General features: G+C 40.6%; 2 protein-coding genes across 3 annotated transcripts; both read left to right on the top strand.

Annotated features, from left to right (window-relative positions):
- The first annotated feature begins 51 nt into the window (after positions 1-51).
- On the top strand, positions 52-4,560 carry zgc:193801 (uncharacterized protein LOC564476 homolog). Its single transcript, XM_017493197.3, has 8 exons — positions 52-223; positions 1,089-1,287; positions 2,098-2,288; positions 2,454-2,636; positions 2,895-3,053; positions 3,406-3,531; positions 3,879-3,971; positions 4,118-4,560. The coding sequence occupies exons 1-8, from the start codon at positions 209-211 to the stop codon at positions 4,538-4,540; spliced, it is 1,389 nt and encodes a 462-aa protein (XP_017348686.1). The 5' UTR covers positions 52-208; the 3' UTR covers positions 4,541-4,560.
- Positions 4,561-6,361: 1,801 nt separating this feature from the next.
- Positions 6,362-13,834, top strand: mzt2b (mitotic spindle organizing protein 2B). Of its 2 annotated transcripts, none has more exons than XM_017493209.3 (5): positions 6,362-7,064; positions 7,943-8,150; positions 8,864-8,994; positions 12,181-12,324; positions 13,053-13,834. In XM_017493209.3, the coding sequence occupies exons 2-5, from the start codon at positions 7,963-7,965 to the stop codon at positions 13,187-13,189; spliced, it is 600 nt and encodes a 199-aa protein (XP_017348698.1). In that variant the 5' UTR covers positions 6,362-7,064; positions 7,943-7,962; the 3' UTR covers positions 13,190-13,834. The 2 variants fall into 2 exon arrangements, with proteins under 2 accessions (XP_017348698.1, XP_017348699.1); XM_017493210.2 differs by lacking the exon at positions 6,362-7,064 and adding an exon at positions 7,069-7,150.
- The last annotated feature ends 4,852 nt before the right edge of the window (positions 13,835-18,686 follow it).

The following is an 18,686-nucleotide window of genomic DNA, read 5'->3' as shown; positions in this document are numbered from 1 at the left end:
ACTTCCTCCAATCAACGGGCAATGCGCTGAGTTTTTACAACACCACGTGATTTTGGCGTGTACGTGGCCGAGGACGTGTGTGTACGACCACACAAACCTGTGACGAACAGCACAAAGCCACTAGGCTACAACATGGTTTGTAGACTAAAACTACGAAAACGCCGGTAAACGCAACATTTGGTGTTTGTTCCTACAGTTACACCAGATTATGGCGGCGTTTGTCGTGAGTATTTCTTCAAAAACACACCTGACGTCTGATTGTTTTTGAGCTAATGGTGGTTAATGTTTGTTGGCTAGCTAGTCTAGTTAGCTTATGAGTCGTTGGTCGAATCCCAAACGCCTCCCAGTTTCCTATATAAGAGCACTACACAACGTAAGAAATTACACGACATGTAGCGTTTTCAGTGTTCACTAGTGAGCCATTTGGGACTAAGCCTTTAATGGCTGGTTGTTTTATAACGTGGACATTTACATTTATTCATGTAGCAGACGCTTTTATCCAAAGCGACTTACAAATGAGAGCGTCACTGTTGTTTATTTTAGTGCGCGTTTGGCTTAATTCAGAGTAATACATGCTAATGTATAGATATGTTTGCTAATACCCGACCTTATTATGTTGGCTAAGTTAGTTAGCTCCGTTAGCTAAACGTATCATTTGCTATCGGGCGCGCGTTGTTGGTAAATGCACCTCTGCAGGCAGTATCGAAATGCAAACTAGATAGCTTACATTTGAATAAATGGTTTTCATTTCGCAAAAGAATGTTTACCATTGAATTCTCGAGTTTTCAAACCCCTTAGTTTAGATATTTGTGGTAATAAGTTTTGTGGAAAACTGTAAAAATAGTTTGGACGCTTCTAGCTCATCCAGTCTGCAGGACGTAATGAGCAAACTCACCACACGGGGCGCTCTAGTCATGCTCTACTGTAGTGTGTAGTGTTACAGTCTGTGAAAACTTCCCTTACTGATCTGTCTGGTAAATAAAAAATAAAATAAAGCAATCAGGTCATTCTTAGAAAACTACAGTTGCTGCACCACAGTTGTTTTTGTTTGTTTTTGTTTTTAAACATGCATTTGTTTTCCCCTGCAGGCTCATCCATCAGTGCGGGTCAGAGCTACAGAACACTCCTACGTACCCGTGCTGTGCCAGGACGACAAGTGTGCTGGGCATGAGAAAGGAATGCACATGCACTGTCCGCTGTGTACAGTAGCCGAGGCGTACCAGGACCCCGTTATACTCCGTGCCCACTTCCGCATCAAACACGTTGACAAGAGCATCGACTTTGCTGGTTAGCCATAAATGAGAGAGCAGTGGTTTGTGGATGGGAGAATTCTGAGTTGATGCTATGCTATGACTAAGGATGCATCTCAATCAGCCCCCTAGGTCGTGAATCAGTATACCGTGTACAAGAGTTCAGGCACCGGTAAGGACCCTGGCTCATTACACACTGAGACACTGATGATTCAATTTCCAGAGACATGACTACATGCTGTCATTGTAAAACTGTGGCATTTATCAACAACAGGCAGGACTGATGTCGTTCTGAAACTTTAAAAAAAAAAAAAAAAAATCATTAAACACTTAAAAGTTGCTAGACTCAAACAAACCGTATAAAGAACATCAAATGAAGTTAAAAATCGCTAACGTAAGTGCTCAGAAAACATGTCATTTCCAGAAAGGGAACATAATGAGCATCGATGCCTTAAAATGGCAGACTTCCTGCTCAGTGCCCTGAATACTGAACTAGGGAGCTGATTGAGATGCATCCTAATACTTCCATGTGTTTATATGCTTATACTAATAACCATCAGCTTTCAGCTGTGGCACCCAGAAAGAAAGAAACAAAGCTCTATTGGATCAGTGTTACATTTTTGGCAAATATATATCTGCTGGTGCAGATTTGGTATTGGGTATCAGTTGTGCCTCAGTTTAGCATCCGTAGTTTATTAGTATCTGGAAATGTGTTATTTTGTGTTAATTACTTGGCCATGAAATATAATATAGGACTAATTATAAGCTATTTTTTCTATTATAAAGGGAATGGGTGTCATTAAGAATGTATATGATGGTAATTCATTTTCTGGCTTGTGCCTTGCAGGCTTGAAAGTGTTGCGCTGCTGTAACCACTGTGAGATCGTGGGCACCATTAAAGGCGAGAAGAGGTTTAAAGGAGCACACTGGCACTGCTATCGCTGTAGGAATGGCTTTAACAGGAGGGACGAGGCTGTCAAGCACTACAAGACGCACTTCAGAAACCCACACACCACATTCCAAATCCAGGTTACACAGGTGAGTATTTATAGTAACTGAATTAGTTTAGCAGATGCTTTACTTACTTTTCTTACTGTGCCTGATAATCTTTATCTATCAGTTTAACAACCCTATACATGTATTGGGGGGAAAAATGGTGTATAATGTATTATAGTCTCGCACTGTTTTTCTGTTTTTCTTCAGGATGTGAATTGCAGGCAGTACTATAATAGCAACCCGGAGGCTAATGCTAAAGCATACAGTGGGCTAGCTGTGAGTTTGGGAACTGGAGGTGATACCACAGCTGTCAGCTCAGTCATCACACCACCAGTCCTCACCACCGGCTCGGTCACTGAGACTGCCACCTTACTCACTGTTGAGCCTAAGGTAGTCTCGTTTAATTTATGTATTACGCACTTTTCAGTCCAGAGTTTTGGACACAGACGGGCATTTTTTTTTGTTTGTTTGTTTTACTCAAACTTGTCTAATGTATTTAGGTTTAGATTTTTAATGGTCTATTTAATGGTGTTTGGGGACAGATTGGGCTTGAATGCATTTCAGACTGGTAGTTAGGACTGTATAATGTTTTTAAGTCCGTTATTACTGTTGGTATGTGATGTTACTGCCGCTTTCTGTGTTGTGAAGGAAGATGGTGAGAGTAATGGCATGCCACTGGGTGCTGAAGAGGAGGTGGGCTCTTCCCAACATGCATCAGCACGAACCCAGACTCTAGTTTTAATGGACCCTGATGGAAACACGGGCAACTTGATCTATGATGAAACAACGGGCATCATTACTGAACAGGTTCATCGTGCATCATCCTCACTGAACAGGTTTTTCAGTGATAAAACACAAAATACAGTTCTAAGCTAAAAAAAAAAAAAAAATGTATTGGGCTTTTAATGCAGATGAATTTGGGTTGTGTTCAATTAAGCAAACCATAACAGTTCAAAGTATTTGGCTAGATGACCTAACCATGCCAGGAAAGCACACTTATTTAGTTTTTTAGGAATCGGTCAACATGAGCCATATTTCAGCCATTAACTATAATTATCATCAGTCACTTAGCTTTCCAACGGTTTTTGTCCAGTATACCATGATGTCAATAACCTGCTGATGTACTGACCACTTCTTTACCTTTGGCATGATGTTTTAGACCGAGGAGAGTTTGGACCTGCAGAAACATCTACTGGAGCTCAATGAACAGATAGACATATTACGACAAGAGAAAGAGAGTGTCGAGAAGAGTCTACGGTCCGAAATTAAGCAGCTGAAAGAGCAGGTGTGTTTGAGTGACGAGGTGAATTTTTCACACTTTGTTCCTGTTCCAGTCGGTAGCACTTGTTCTAAGGTAGGGGTGGGCAGTCTTATCCGGAACGGGCCGGTGTGGTGTGGGGGCAGGTTTTCATTCCAACCAAGCAGAAGCCACACCTGAGTCTATTGAAAGCCAAGATCAGCTGATTAAACAGGTGGAATCAGGTGCGCCTCCTGCTTGGTTGGAATGAAAACCTGCACCCACACCGGCCCTTTCCGGATGAGATCGCCCACCCCTGTTCTAAAGACATCTTAAATCAGGGTTTGTTTGTTTTTTCCCCGTTGTCTCCTGTCATGTCCTCTTGTCTTTTTAAGATTGCAAGTCTGGTTCAGTCTAATGTGAAGATGTTTGAGGAGCTGCAGGTGTACCGCTGTCCAGAGCACAGCCAGCAGAGACTGGCCAAACTGGTGAGAACTTGTCTGGTTGTCTGAATGCAGTAAGATAGTCGGGTAACTATAGGTAGGACAGGTGTTTGTTGACTGTTTCTAGAGTCTATAGTCAAAATCTATAGCTTACTTAGTGATTTGATGCTCTGTCTTGTGTTGTGTTGTAGATGGACAGTCTGCAGACCCAGCACAAAGAGCTACTACAGGCCCAGCTGGCCTCACTGAGGCACGAAATCCTCTCCCAGGCCAGCAGTGTTCCACTGAATGGCCACACAGACGCGCTAGAGCTTGACTCCGGTGGGGACCAATTGCAGGACCAGGTGGAGGTGCAGGGGACTATAGTAGGTGGGATAACGGGACTAGAGATCATAGGGGTTCCACTCCAGACGGAGCAGGCTGAACTGAGAGGGCAGCTTGTGGAGTTCGGACCTCAGGGGGACACCCTTTCCAGTCTGGAAAGCCCAAGATCAGACACAGCACTGACCCAGGATCTGGAGGTTAAACAAGAGGTTTCTCTGGTGTCTAGGAAGCGAAGCTCTGAGGAGGATTGTGGAGGGACGAGTGAAGGCAAAGTCCCACGTGTTAGTTAATGCTAACAAGACTTTGACCACACGACACCTCTCTGGTTCATGGATACTAAGGCTATATTCACATTTCCCTCTTAACATGCAGTCCCCTCTGAAACTATTGAAACGGAAAGGCCAGTTCATTTGTGCTATACACTGAAGACATTTGTGTTTGAGATCAAAAGATGGATATGAGAGATTTCAGCTTTTATTTCCTGGTGTTTACATTAGATGTGGTAAACAACATAAAAGGTTCTATGTTTTGTATCAGACCACCCAATTTTTGGGTGATCAAAAGTATAGGTACAGATAAGTAATTTAAAGTACATCCCTTAATAACTGTAACTGCAGACTCTGTCAGATGTTGTTTGTTTCAGGAAGTGAAATGCCACTCAATTGGGTTAAGGTCTGGTGATTGACTTGGCCAGTCTAAAACCTTCCACTTTTTCCCCCTGATGAAGTCCTTTGTTGAGTTGGCAGTGTGTTTTGGATCATTGTCTTTCTGCATGATGAACTTCCTCCCGATTAATTAGGATGCATTTCTCTGTAAATTGGCAGACAAAATGTTCCTGTAAACATCTGAATTCATTCTGTTGCTACCCTCATCAATAAAGATTGAATGAGCCTGTTCCAGAAGCAGCCCAAGCCATGACACTACCTCCACCATGTGGCACAAATGAGCTTGTATGTTTTGGATCATGATGTTTTTATTTTTTCTATTTCTCGATATTTTAGCCTTTCCATCATTTTGGTAGAGGTTAATCTTGGTTCCAGACCTTTTGTGGCTCATCTCTGTATTTCTTTGCAAATTCCCATCTCACTTTCCTATTCTTACTGCTGATCATAAGTCTTCTTCGATTGGTGGATTGTGATACCTTCACTGATACCCAGTGGAGATTGTTGATGTCGCTGACTGTTGTTTTTTGGGGGTTTTCTTCACAGCTCTCAGAATGTTTGCCATCAGCTGTTGTTGTTTTCCTTGGCTGACCCATTCTGTGTCTGTTGGTCAGTACATCAGTGGTTTCTGTCTTTTTCAGGATATTCCAAATTGTTGTCTTGGCTATGCCCGATGTTTGTGCAGTGCCTCTGATTTGATTTTCCTTCTTTTCTTAGCTACAAAATGGCTTGCTTTTCTCCCATAGACAGCTCTCTAATCTTCATGTTGGCTTATCTTTTTAACAACAGGTGAAACTGAAGGCTAAAACCAAGAGCAGATATTCAGGTCATTTAACACATCTACGTATAAATACCAGGAAATAAAAGCTGAAATTCTAAACTGTCTTCACATATTCATCTTTTGATCTCAAACCCAGCAAAAACAAATGAATTGGCCTAGCTGTTCCAATAGTTTCAGAGGCGACTGTATCTGATAGCTACTTCAGTACTTCTCTTGAAAATACTGAATGTTTTTACTCAGTACCAATATAATTTTAAAGGTCAATATACTAGTTTTTGGATTGGCTTTCACTTAACATATGTTAGAACAAATGCAATCCATACATTGTACAACGTAAAAATAGTTTTTGTCTCTTTTCCTTAAATGTCCATAATTATAGGCATAGAGATTCTGCTTAGCTTTTTCCTTTCAGATCCAAGTTCGACAGTACGTGTTTACATTCTGTGATATTCGTCAAGAATTGGTTTACACCGAGGTTTAATTTGTTTAATGTGTCTGTAAATGTATACATATGGTTGATAAAATCGAGAATTTTATAAGCACAAATAGTTTGTGTATGACTGTTTGTGAACTGCAAACCAACTAGTTGAGCCAGTTGTGATATGTACCTGATTGGTTGGTATGTAAGGAGATAATTTGTCTTGGTTTGATTGTTTGACATTACAAAAACAGGGGTGTGTAGACTTTTTATATTCATTTTAAGTACCTGTGCGGTGTTCAGTGGGGTTGAGGTGAGGGCTCTGTGAAGGCCACTCAAGTTCTTCCACACCAACTTTTGGCAAATCATGACTTTATGAACCTCGCTTTGTGCGCAGGGGCATTGTCATTTAGGCCCTGTAGTTCCAGTGAAGGGAAATCCTCATGCTGCAGCATGCTGATGTGACAAGTGCAATGGCCAGAGGTTACATATGGCTGTAATGGTGGAGATGATAAATGGCTTGTTTTTATAGTGATCCTGTAGTCTAATATATATTCAAGGCCAAAAGTATGTGGACACCTGCCTATCACAGCCTTATGTACGTGTTGAACATCCCATTTTTGCTGTTATAATAACCTCCACTCTTCTGGGAAGGCTTTCAACTATCTAAGTTATATGGCAGAGCGTACCGGCGTAAACAGTTGTAGCGCGAGGACATTTCCTTAAACATGTTAAAACAGCAAACACGAAGAACTTTTGGGCGTGAGCCGTTTGGGAGCGGGAAGAGTCGCTTCTTATTGGTGAGCTGAACCGAGTGCGTTGGCTCTAAAAAGAACCGAAAGTGCAATTCCATTCATTCTTATCGGCGACCTCGGGGTGGCGCTAAAGGGTTCATAAATGCCGTTTTTTCAGCCGAAGAAGAAGATTCAGTTGACGGAAGCGGTATTTCTGTTGTGAGTACCTTGCATCGTTTGTGAAACTGTTTTACTACTAGTTATAATTTACTGTGTGTAATGTAAGGATATGATGCTTCTGTGAGGTAAAACCTAACTTATTTTATTTATTTATTTTTAAATAATTATTTAGTGAGTTTCCGGTAATGTTATTCATAAGCTCGGCTAAGCTAACGGTTCACTGGACAGCTAGATGTGACTGTATAGTCTATGTAAGGGACAGTCCACGGCTAGGTGTGCGTTACACGAATTTAATGCATGACGTGAAAGCAAAGAACCACCCGACAGTGTAAAATGTGACTGAAAGGATAAAAATAAGGGTTAGTTATTTCACATACTGGTCGTTAGATCTAGAATTCTGCCAGCTCTAAACCATACACAGAGATAAAGTAGTGCGGTAAGATGATAGCATTTATTTGCATGAATTATAGTAAATGGTTATTAAAGAGAACGAGAGATTGTGCGTGTGTGAATTACCTGGGTCTGTGCTGTGTCTCTACTAATAATGAAGCTGAGTTTAACCTCTGTATGCAACTGTAACTATGTTACTATTATTACAGTTCTTTAGAATGCAGCGCATTAATTTAGAACGGTGATTAAACTGACTGGAACTACTTGTGCGTTCGATCCATTGACCTTCCAGCCAATCAGAATCGAGTATCCAGACAGACCATGGTAGAGCGAGTTAGTTCGCTTCTTTTTTCTTTTCTTTTTCTTTTTTGCTATGGCTTTGTAAATACAGACAAACACAAACTCTGTGTTATGTTCGTGTCAAAATGACCCATTTTGAAGTGGAATTTCTGTATGAAACTTGGCATTGCTCTATACCTTTTGGTACGTCTGCTATCATGTATTTGAATTGTTATTCTTGTTTTTAGGCGCTGCTGCTTGATTACTAATGACCTCCCATAACACTCAGCCTGGCACGATGCCCACTGCTCCAGACTCTCCATCTCTCAGTGCTACGGTCAGTGGCAATGTGCAAAAATACAGTGTGAAAAAGAAAAAGGTCCTCAACGCTGAGGAAACGGAGCTGTTTGAGCTCACTCAGGCTGCTGGTATAGTCATGGACCAAGAGGTCTTCAAGTGAGTCTGAATATCTTTTGATATACCGAATAACATCGATTATCTCGTTACAGTGGCGCCTGTACTGGATGATCACTGACTGTTTTTATGTTTTGTGAGAGTTGTTCTTGACTCCATTGTTTGTCCTGAGCAGTTAAACTGCCCACTGTTCTTCAGAAAAATCTTCCAGGTTCTGCACAGGTCCGTTGGATTTCTAACATCTGCATATTTGAGCCCTTTCCGTAAACGGCTATATGATTTTGAGAGCCGCCTTTTCACACGGAGGACGACCGAGGGACTCGTACACGACTATTACAAAAGGCGCAGACGTTCACTGATGCTCGAGAAGGCAACACGATACATTAAGAGCCAGGGGGGTGTAAACTTTTTAGCAGGACAATCGATGTGTAAATTGCTATCTACTTGTTTCCCAGAAGACAATTTTGCAATATTGTCATGTGCAGCTGCAGAAAAAATAGAAAGGGTATCTGTCAGATTTTAGTCTGTTACTAAGTTAAGTTTTCAATAAAGTCATGTTTGGTCAAGTTTTACCAGGAAGACAAATAAAAAGACATTTACCCTAATATAGAGCAATATAGTAGAACAAACAGCAGGCATCTGTAGAGAGACACACTACCGGAATTGCAGTTTCGTACAGAAATGAGGCCTTCATATGTATTCTATGTGCCACACGATGCTAGAAGCCCAAAATTCATTTCTTCTTGGTTTTGTAGGATCATCGTGGACCTCCTGAAGATGAACGTGGCACCTCTGGCTGTTTTCCAGACTCTAAAGGCAATGTGTGCAGGTCAAAAGATTTCAGACACGATAGCCCCCGACCCAGCAACTGTCACGGAGGTCAGAGGTCAGTCCAGTGCCTCAGGGAGTGCACTCATAATGCTTCTGAACTGATCAGATCCCCGCTTTTGATATCCGAGCTCACCACGATCAAGGAACCGAACAGAATTAAACTTCTATTTGTATAGTACACTTCAAATGCAGAGTGTTTTACTTGATATTGTAAATAAGTTGCACAGAATCTTTAGTACCTTAAATAATAAACAGTACAAACCAACAAAATGTTTTAATAATTATAGACTAAATAAAAAAATGAGTAGTATTTTATTTATTTTTGTCCTAAAAAGGAACATGGACGTGAAATCAGGATTAAAATTCTGACCAGGGATTCATTTCAGTACAGATTAATGGACAAGAAAGCTATTGTTGTTGTTTTTTTTAAGTGGAGGTCAGTAGCTGATAAAATGGCTATATTGAATTGCAGTTAAATTACCTTTTAAGAAAATAGATTATTAGAAATATGTTAATTTAAGGGGTCATAACATGAATTTTTTTAAAAAAATGTTTTCCTTTTGTTTGGGTATGTAACGCATCTGTTTGTGCACATATAAGATCTGCAAAGTCACAAAGCTCATAGTCTTCCCCAAAGGGATTTATTCTGTCTAACACGGAACACTACTCCAGCCCGGCCTAAGACAAGTCCAAATATTACTTCCGTAACACGTCTATGTCACAGCGTGCACTATCGGCATAATCCCACCCCAAAGGCAGGTGCGAAGCAAGAAGGCGGGGCTTCAGTGAATTCGGGCGCCATGTCGTGGAAACGCTGTGTGTTTTGGTGCGAGAGTAAAAACCCTTTGTTTAACCTTCGGAAAACGGACAAAATTAGGAATCGGTGGTTACTGTTTATTTATATCGCTGTTCCTGCGCAGTACAATCCGAACGTTTGCTCGTGCACAGCGCATTTCACAGAGGACAGAGGACACTCCTTTTCTGAAGGAGTGGGTTTAGAGAAATCCGAGTGTTTCAGGCAGCCTGCAATAATGTACAGTGTGTGACTTTTTTGAACATTTAAAGCACATTTACTTATTCTATTACACCCAATAAACAAAATGTCATTTAAAAATGTTTCAAAATCATGATATGACCCCTTTAAGCCTAAGCAGTTAATGATTTTATTTATGAATATACACTGTTATAACTTTTCAATCTGAAGACATTATGCTGCTTAAGCATTTAGATATCAGTCAGGTTTAACCTTATCCCAATTCATCAACATATTTCACACAACTAAAATTTATAGAGGTTTCGTTATATACATGCACATTTCCCCCAAACATTACATTTTCTGATTTGGATTGGACAGTATATTTGACTGTCCAATCCACAGTCAAATGGCTGGGATTCATGCTAAAGTGATTAAAGCTTCAAAAGGGTTCAATGTCCATAGGGCTACTTCACTTAGTCAGGATTTTGTAAAAAAAAAAAAAATTATTTATTTATTTATTTATTTATTTTTAAATAATTATACTGACTGCTGCATTCAACAATCCTGACTGTTTTCAGTTGAAATACTAAATTGCTAACGTTATATTAGTAAAGGGAAAATTAACCTCATGAGGTGAAATTATTTCTTTGTCATGCTACTGTTTCTGGACCAAACCGAATTTAAATAATAAAGGTCAACCGATAGTGATTATTATTATTGACACCGATAACTCAGCAGTGCCTACCGAAAACCGATTAATCAACGGATAGTCGTTCAAACTGATCATGAAAACACAAGACTCAAAGTGAAATATTGCTGAGCATTCTTCCAAAAATAAACAGTACTGACTGTACCATGAAAATGTACTGTACTTTTTAAAATAAAATAAATATATACATATGAATCTGAATTTTTATATATAATGTGTGTATATATAAACAAACTATTAAAAAATATTAAAGTAAATACAAGATTTAGATCCAAAAAAGTAACACTTCAAATAACACAAAAATCGAGACATCCAAAATGAATCAAAAAACATTTCAAATAACACAACAAAATTCACTGATCATTTAGTTTCGCCTCTAGTGGCCGCTCTCGTACCAGACGCAACCAGGAAAAACGATCGGTGTGGATTTTTGATGATAACCGATAGTTCCAGCAATCGGTTATCGGTGCCGATTAATCTGCAAAACCGATCAATCGGTCGACAATATAAGCATTGTGACATGTTGTAAGCCTGTTGCTCCTTATGCTGAATTAGCCCCTGTTTGTGTGCTTGCTTTGGCTTTTTATATTTTCCTTCCTTTCTTTCTGTCATACCGTCTGTGACTTTTTTTTCAATCTGTCGAGGTAAATGGGATGCAGGACAACAGCGTTTCACTACAAAACATCAACTTTACGACAGACTATACTTCCATCTTCATGCGCACATCATTTTGATGTAGTATGAACTAAGGGCTTGCCCACACTAGATGACAAGTACGTGCACTAGTCGCTGCTTTGGGGAAATTGACTGGTCTAGAGCGAAACACTGTTGCAGTCGGTAAAGAAACTCGGCTAAATGGACTTTTTTCCTATTCTGAAAATATTTCTGACTAGATTAAGCCACTTCTGCAGTCAACTGCATATTGTAGAGTATTGTGGAAAAGTAAAAAAAAAAAAAAATGAATGGAATGTTATCACTTTGAATGAAGTATAGAGGTGTGCATGGGACTGTTTATTTATTTATTTTTCTTAAAAACATTCCTGCCTGCACCTGAAGCAATTCTGGTCACTATCCAATCACTCGGCTAGTTGAAAGCAGCGCATGCCAATCCAGACCTGCTACTGAGGCTGGTGCTGAGCATGGCGGTTCAACTCCTGAGTCGTTATCAGCCTGGTCAGGCTGGTCATCAAGGAAGGCTCTGTTGATGGGCATGCGCTTCCATGCTGCACTCTCTCAGTTCCAGAACTAACTACAACACCACGAGACATCAGAGAAACCAGATGCGGAGAGATGTTGAATGTCAATGCTAGCTCTGTAATATGCCGTAAGCTGTGTAGAAGTGTTTAAATCACTGCTTGAGTCTGGATTACGAGACTTTAGGCCAGACCCCTGAATAACTACAATGCAGGGGAACGTGTTAGTTTGTAATTTGTTAGTTATTTGTGTAGCAGTCTGCAGTTTCCTTTCCTTCGTTTTAATACGTACTCCTGTGTGCTCTTGTCTTTTTGTGGTGTCTGTGTGTGTGTCTGTGTGTATGTGTGTGAAACACCATGAAGAAGAGGACCCTAAGGTCCCCGACAAGAGTGCTAAAAAAGCAACCCCTCAGGCCCCACCCACTGCCCCTGCAGCCCACCCTCAAAGGGCCGGGGCTAAGATAGTGGTCTACAGCCCTGGGGAACAGAGCTCTCCTCTTTCTCAAGGTTTTCCTCCCCTTTATCGTTTCTGCACCCTGTCTCTCTCTCTCTCTCTCTTTACCTCTTTTGTGTTCTTTGCATACAGCAGTTCTCTTGCACTGTTTCGCTCTTTGTCTACTCTCGCGTTCTCGGTTGCCCTTGACTTTGCTCGAGTCTTTTTCTCCCGCACACTTCACGCTTCTCTCTCTTTGTTTCCACTCTTTCATTCGTCGCATCTCGGCTCTCGGTGCACGATTCAGAACGTCTAACCTCCTTGTTTCGTGCGCTTGCATTTCCCGAAACTGTGTCTATTCATTAACGTTGGTTCTTCATTAGTCGAGTGTGTTGTGTACGGTTCGCTGCATTTAAGCAACCTCATGTATGACGACTGCATGTAAGCATGTTGATTTTAAATATCATATTCAACAGTTGTCGTTATGTAAATAATGGAAACTTGTTAAATATAATCAGAATCATGGCTCTTTTTAATAATTACAGCACTGGACTATTTATCACAGCTCTGTCCACATGCTTGTTCTTCGTTCTGCGTCAGTGCTAAACTTGCTTTTTCTTCCTGCATTAGTGTTTATTTTGCTGGTTTAGTTTTTTTTTTTTTTTTTCCCTTCCCAAAAGTGTACCATGCTGACCAGTGAGAAAATCATGATGTGTGTCTAAGTCCATAAAACATGCTTGATTTCTCCGTAAATCATACTAGACAAAGAAGAATCGTTTAATCTATGTGTGTGTGTTGTCAGTACGCAGTAAATCAGGTACGGCTCATGCAGAGAAGCGAGAGCAGAGAGTGCCAAGGCAGGCAAGTGCCACCAGGGGGCAGAAGAGTGCCAAGAGCTCAGGCAGCAGTAGCTCTTCATCCCAGCTCACCTCCAACTAAAGCATTCACTACACCCATAAAAACTGATTTCAGGTCAGTCTGGACTTCCATGCCTGCGATGTGGAGCCTGAAACTGATCCAGATTCACTCTTTCCTTTCTGGTTTGATAAACTTCCATCTCTCTCGATCAGTCGGCCTGTTTTTAATCCTAAAGTGTTGACCATGGTTTTTATGTTTTATTTATTTGTTTTGTTTTACACTGATGTCGGATCAGTGATGATGATGCCGATTAAGATATGTAAACTGTATAAGTTTAAATTCAAAAATATTATCAGCTTCTACTGATAAGCAGTTTTGTCTGTAAGACAGGGGTGAATCATGGACAGACAAGTGGCGGGGGGGGGGGGGGCATTTCGGGGAAAAATTTACGTCTTGGAAAAGAATCATAAGAGACAGATGCAGTCAGTAGAGGACATGCTGTAAATCTCATTAGTGGGTTATATAAATAAAAACTAAACACTTGAATACAGTACTTGATCCCTTTGTGGTTTCACTATGAACAGTGGGTAATTGTATCTATTTTTTTTTTTTTTTTTTGTATCTTGAAAGAAATGACTCATCGTTATAAAAGTATTTCTACAATGTAAACTCATGACGTTCCTTGGTTTGTGTACTAACTTCTAATAAAAGCAAATAATCTACAAATCATGATGGTTGCTGAAATGTATACGTTTAAATTCAAAAAGATTATCAGCAAGACGCGAGCGTCTCCTGGACACACAAGTGGCATGAAAAAAAAAATTCCGAAAAAAATGAACGCTATGTAAAGAATCATAAAAGACGTATTGAATCAGTAGAGGACATGCCGTACGTCCTGTTAGCGGTATTAAGTTATGTTTTTTTAAAAAACTTATTAAATCAGTTAGTTTTCTTCTTCCCACGATCTTTAGAAAATTTGGATGGTGGCACTTTCTGCAAATGTGACTCGTGGAATCTTCCAAATAAAATGTACATTTGTAATTTTTTATTTTATTTATTTTTTTAAAAGTACATTTTTCATAATCTGTAATGAATGGCTCATGGGAAATGTTCGAAGCACAAATCTTAAATGGGATTCACACATTTTTATAATTATATTTCAAGGTAAAATGCTGTTGTAGTGGGCTGAGATGGGTGAACATTTAAGTTACTCTAGTCATTTATCTTCAATAACTGCTTTATCCTGGTCAGGGTCGCACTGGATCCAGAGCTGGAAACGACTCGCCCCGGATTAGACACTGTTCTATCACAGGGCACCATTTTGACACACTCGCCAGTGTGGGAGAAAACCTGCACAGATAGTAACCTGAACTCAGGATCGAACCCAGAACCCTGGAGCTATGAGGTGGCAAATCTACCATACCATGAACTTTTATCATCATTTTGTATACTTACCTAGAATGGATGCTTACCGGCAATTGTCGAGCCAGTCAGTAAAACATTCGTGTGAAATAAATCATAAATGATCATAAATTGAGCCTTAAATATGTATAAATTATCATCTTCGAGGTGGGACGGAAATGTTGCGCGAATACCGCAAAACATTTGGGAACGTGCAAGTGAAAGAAATTACATTTCACACATTGTACCTCCCTCTAACCCTGTTAGAATGTGTAACGGTTTAAATGGTTCTAATGGGAGTTGTATGGGCTTTAATGGGAACTGTAATGGTGCCTGTGGGTCTCTACTGGTAATTTGTTGAATTTGATGATGGCATGTTATGTCTAGTGGATACCGTTAAGGACCAGTAATGGTTTTAATGGTCGGCTGATGGTTTGTAAAGGTATTTGTCGTGAAAACCATTCAAATGTTTGCTGTGGTCTCTATCGTTATTGTTTTCTCAGCAAGGCTGTTGGAAAGTTCTCCGAAAAGGATCTCAATTCGGTCTCATCCAAGAACTTTATTATTCTAGTGTAATGGTTATAGGGTCATTTATGTATTAGGATACATTAGAGGAGAGGTTTAGTTTTAACGGGCTTTATTTACTTAGCAAAAGAACATGTTGATTGTTGTCATTTGTAATTGCTTATATGCTGTACATGCAGTGGGTAGAGAGCAGCTTGAAATATACTTGAGTATTCTCAGTGCTTTATTTATAAACGCTTTAAGATAACCGGATAATTAGTACCTTTAACAAGTGCTGCGTGTTGGTACGTTTCCGCACAAACGCGTATTACAAAATGACTACAAGATAACACGTATGTGGTGTTTATGCTTCCTTCCCAACAATTATCTCAAAATGCAATTTGTTCGTATGCTGAGATTCTAAAATGCTCGTAAAATAAACAAACAAACGCATGAAATTCGGGTGACGTTTATTTATAAAATCGATAAAACATTTGACGGATGCAAGAACCGGAGTTGATGCGTCTTCTTACAAGTCGCTCGACCGTCTGGGAAGACGGGAGTCCCGCTCACTTCCATCTGAAAAGCTCTAAAAGAGCAAAACCTGTGTCGGTTAGTTGTTGGATTTTTGGGTTTTAAATGAGAAATCGTGTTACAGAATCCCAAATTGTGTCATTTTGGAAATGTGAACTCCGCTCTCCTAATGAACAAAATGGCGCTGTAGACTCTCCGGGAAAATCTAGCTAACTCCCGAATATTTATTTTCCTGGGTTTTGCACCTCGGCGCCAATTTTTTTGCACAACCCGATTAACTCATCCAACACGACGGATCGTGGAAAGCTTTACGACTTACTGTAACCCCGTCCTCTCTTTCCGTCACGTTAACCTTGTGAAGAACTTTCCGCCTCGACATTACTGAGCTAGCTAGGCTCCGTTAGCCGCTGACTGTCTGCACCTGTTACCCGGCATTAACGTTCACAGAATACCGAATACTCGTTCCTACTGTGATTGGTGACGGCATCCGTCTAGCCAACCCTAACTCGAGCCTCGGATCATATACCCATAGACCCAGAGAATAACCTCAGTCCGTATTTTCACAGCCGACCTAAACACGACACTAGTAGCGTAACACTGAGGAAGCCGTACGCGACGATCACTTTTGAAGCAATAGGTGCAGTTCATTATCGCTCGCGGAGTTACTCTTTTTAACAGTGAAGACGTTTTCGAAAGCTCGCTGCCTAAATATCACAAACTCGGCCAGGCGTTTTCAGCAGGATTGACGCTTTCATTCGTTTTACTGAATTTGGATGTTTTAAGGCGCCAACAGCCGAAGCAAGCTTAGAGCGTAGCCTAAATAAATACATTTCCATGTCAATTTGGTATAAATAAATAAATAAATAAATAAATAGTTTTGCTTTTCCCAAAGTATTTTGTCTGTTTTCCAGAATTTATCCGCAGCGACCTCTCGACAGGTTTTCCCAGGCTGCCGTGACGCATTTGACTTTAGCCGAGTTCAGTTCAAATGTGCAGGCCAGACTGCAAGTCTAGCTTTTTATACTTTTTGTGTCATAGCAGACTAGTATAAAGCATCTACAGCCAGCTCTTTGGTCCATATGAAATTCTCCTTGACCTCCATAGAGAGTGCAGACGCCTCTCCGAGCTCAGCACAGGTATATCTTCTGGCTGTCTGTATTTTCCGTATGTAAACGTCAGAGAATCAGTTTCTCTGCCACGTGACCGAGGACTTATTCTTCAGTGGAAGAGCTGAGTTCTGATGGGTTTGACGATGCGGTTATATCATTACACTTAAACTCGGAAGAACATGGCCAGCTGCAGAACTCATTCATTTTGCTAAATCATGTGACCTGATTTTTCAGTTCGAGCGGGGTTTTTATTGTCCTTCCTCTATATGGCTTGTACACATTGGAATGAAATTTCGTTTTCTTCCAGGACCATGGTGCAACACGACGATACAACGGCGCAGTACAAAGGGTTACATGAAGTGTCGATACACAACAGTATGAGATGAGAGGGGGGACGCTAAAAACAATAAATACACAGGACACAGTGAGACAGCTGATTATGGTGCTCTCTATTGTCCCGCTGTAGACAGTGTGAGGGTGTAAGGGTGGGACTGTTGAGGTTAGTTCTCTTCAAACTCTGCAGGAAGTGGAGACGTTGCTGGGCTTTTTGGCTAGGCGGGTGGTGTTGAGAGTCCAGGAGATGTGCACACCGAGAATCTTTTGACTCTCTCCATAGTTGCTCTGTTGACGTGCAGTGGCGAGTGAACCACGTGGGTCCTCCTAAAGTCAGCAATCGACTCTTTGGTTTTTTTCGAAATGGAGAGTTAGATTGTTGTCTACACACCATTCTGCGCGCTCCTGACTCGTCATCGTTGCCGATGAGACCCATAACTGTAGAATCATCTGCAAACTTGATGATGTGATTGGAGCAGCACGGTCATCAGTCAGCAGTGTAAACAGCAGTGGACTGAGCATACAGCCCTGGGGACAGCCGGTGGTCAGTGTGGTGGTGCTGGCAGTGGTGTTGATGGACTGGGTGTGAAGGACTGCCAGTCAGAAAGTCCAGAATTGAGACGCCGTTCAGAGAAGTTTTTGAGCAGGGGTAATCGACTGTCGGTTGCAGACCCAGTAAAGTATTTCAGTGGATTCTATGAAATACTTGATAGAATAGTGTAAACAAACCTTCATTTAGGGGGGAAAAAAACTGGCCATAGTTCAATTACTCTACATTCTCTGTTGTCTCGTAACCAATCACATGCATTTTTGTCAATTATTTAGCTGAAAGCTAACCAGAGATTAGTGGGGACTTTTCCCCATTAATTAGTGGGGACATCAGACCAGAGATGAGTGGGGACTTTTCACAGATTTTTCCTTTTATTTATAATCTCCGGGCTGATTAGGAAACTAATAACATGGCTCGTTTAAAACAAAAGTCGATAACCAACAGAAAGCTCACGGACATAGTACGGACATGGACGTTTTAATAGTTCATCATTAAAAAGTAACTGCTGTCACCATTCAGTCGTACTAGTCGCTGTTCTGTTCTGAACAGAAACGCTATTTTCATGTCCCCGCTCCGGCGTTCAGCGGCCCCCTCTTTACTTGAAGACCAGTTAGAATGAAATAAAAGAAAGGTTAATAACATACTCTGCTAATAGGAAACCTGGGGTATAAATAAACCCAGAAACGTGTATTTATTTATGACATTTTCAGATTTCCACCCTTCTACTTTGCTGTGTGATTTTATTTATTTGTTTTATTTATCTATTTTGCTTGCAGAATCATAGGAAAAATACTTACTACAAGAATTCTCCTGCCCTCGTCACATCTTTGAAAACCCGGCTATAGCAGCTATCTAATATCATAGCTTCTTGTAGCTAGGTATGTAGGAAGAGACCAATACTGCAAAGGCATTTAGGCTTATTGGGAAAATGTTTAACGTTTAAGCTATACTTTCTTGAAATCGCACTGGAACAGAAAAACAGCGTTATTAATCGATGAAGCACTTTTTAAAATAACGCTCTGGAACAAATGTAGTGATTTTGTTCGCATTTTCGAATAAATTCTGTTCGTGTTTTCAGGTTGTTGTTTTTTGTTTGTTTGTTTGTTTTTCAGTCTCTGGCTGCTTAACTGCGCCTTTACGAATTCTA

This window comes from Ictalurus punctatus, chromosome 18, assembly GCF_001660625.3.
Source record: "Ictalurus punctatus breed USDA103 chromosome 18, Coco_2.0, whole genome shotgun sequence".
NCBI lineage: Eukaryota > Metazoa > Chordata > Actinopteri > Siluriformes > Ictaluridae > Ictalurus > Ictalurus punctatus.
Note: the sequence above shows the minus strand (reverse complement) of the source record. Positions and strands in the feature narration are given on the sequence as shown.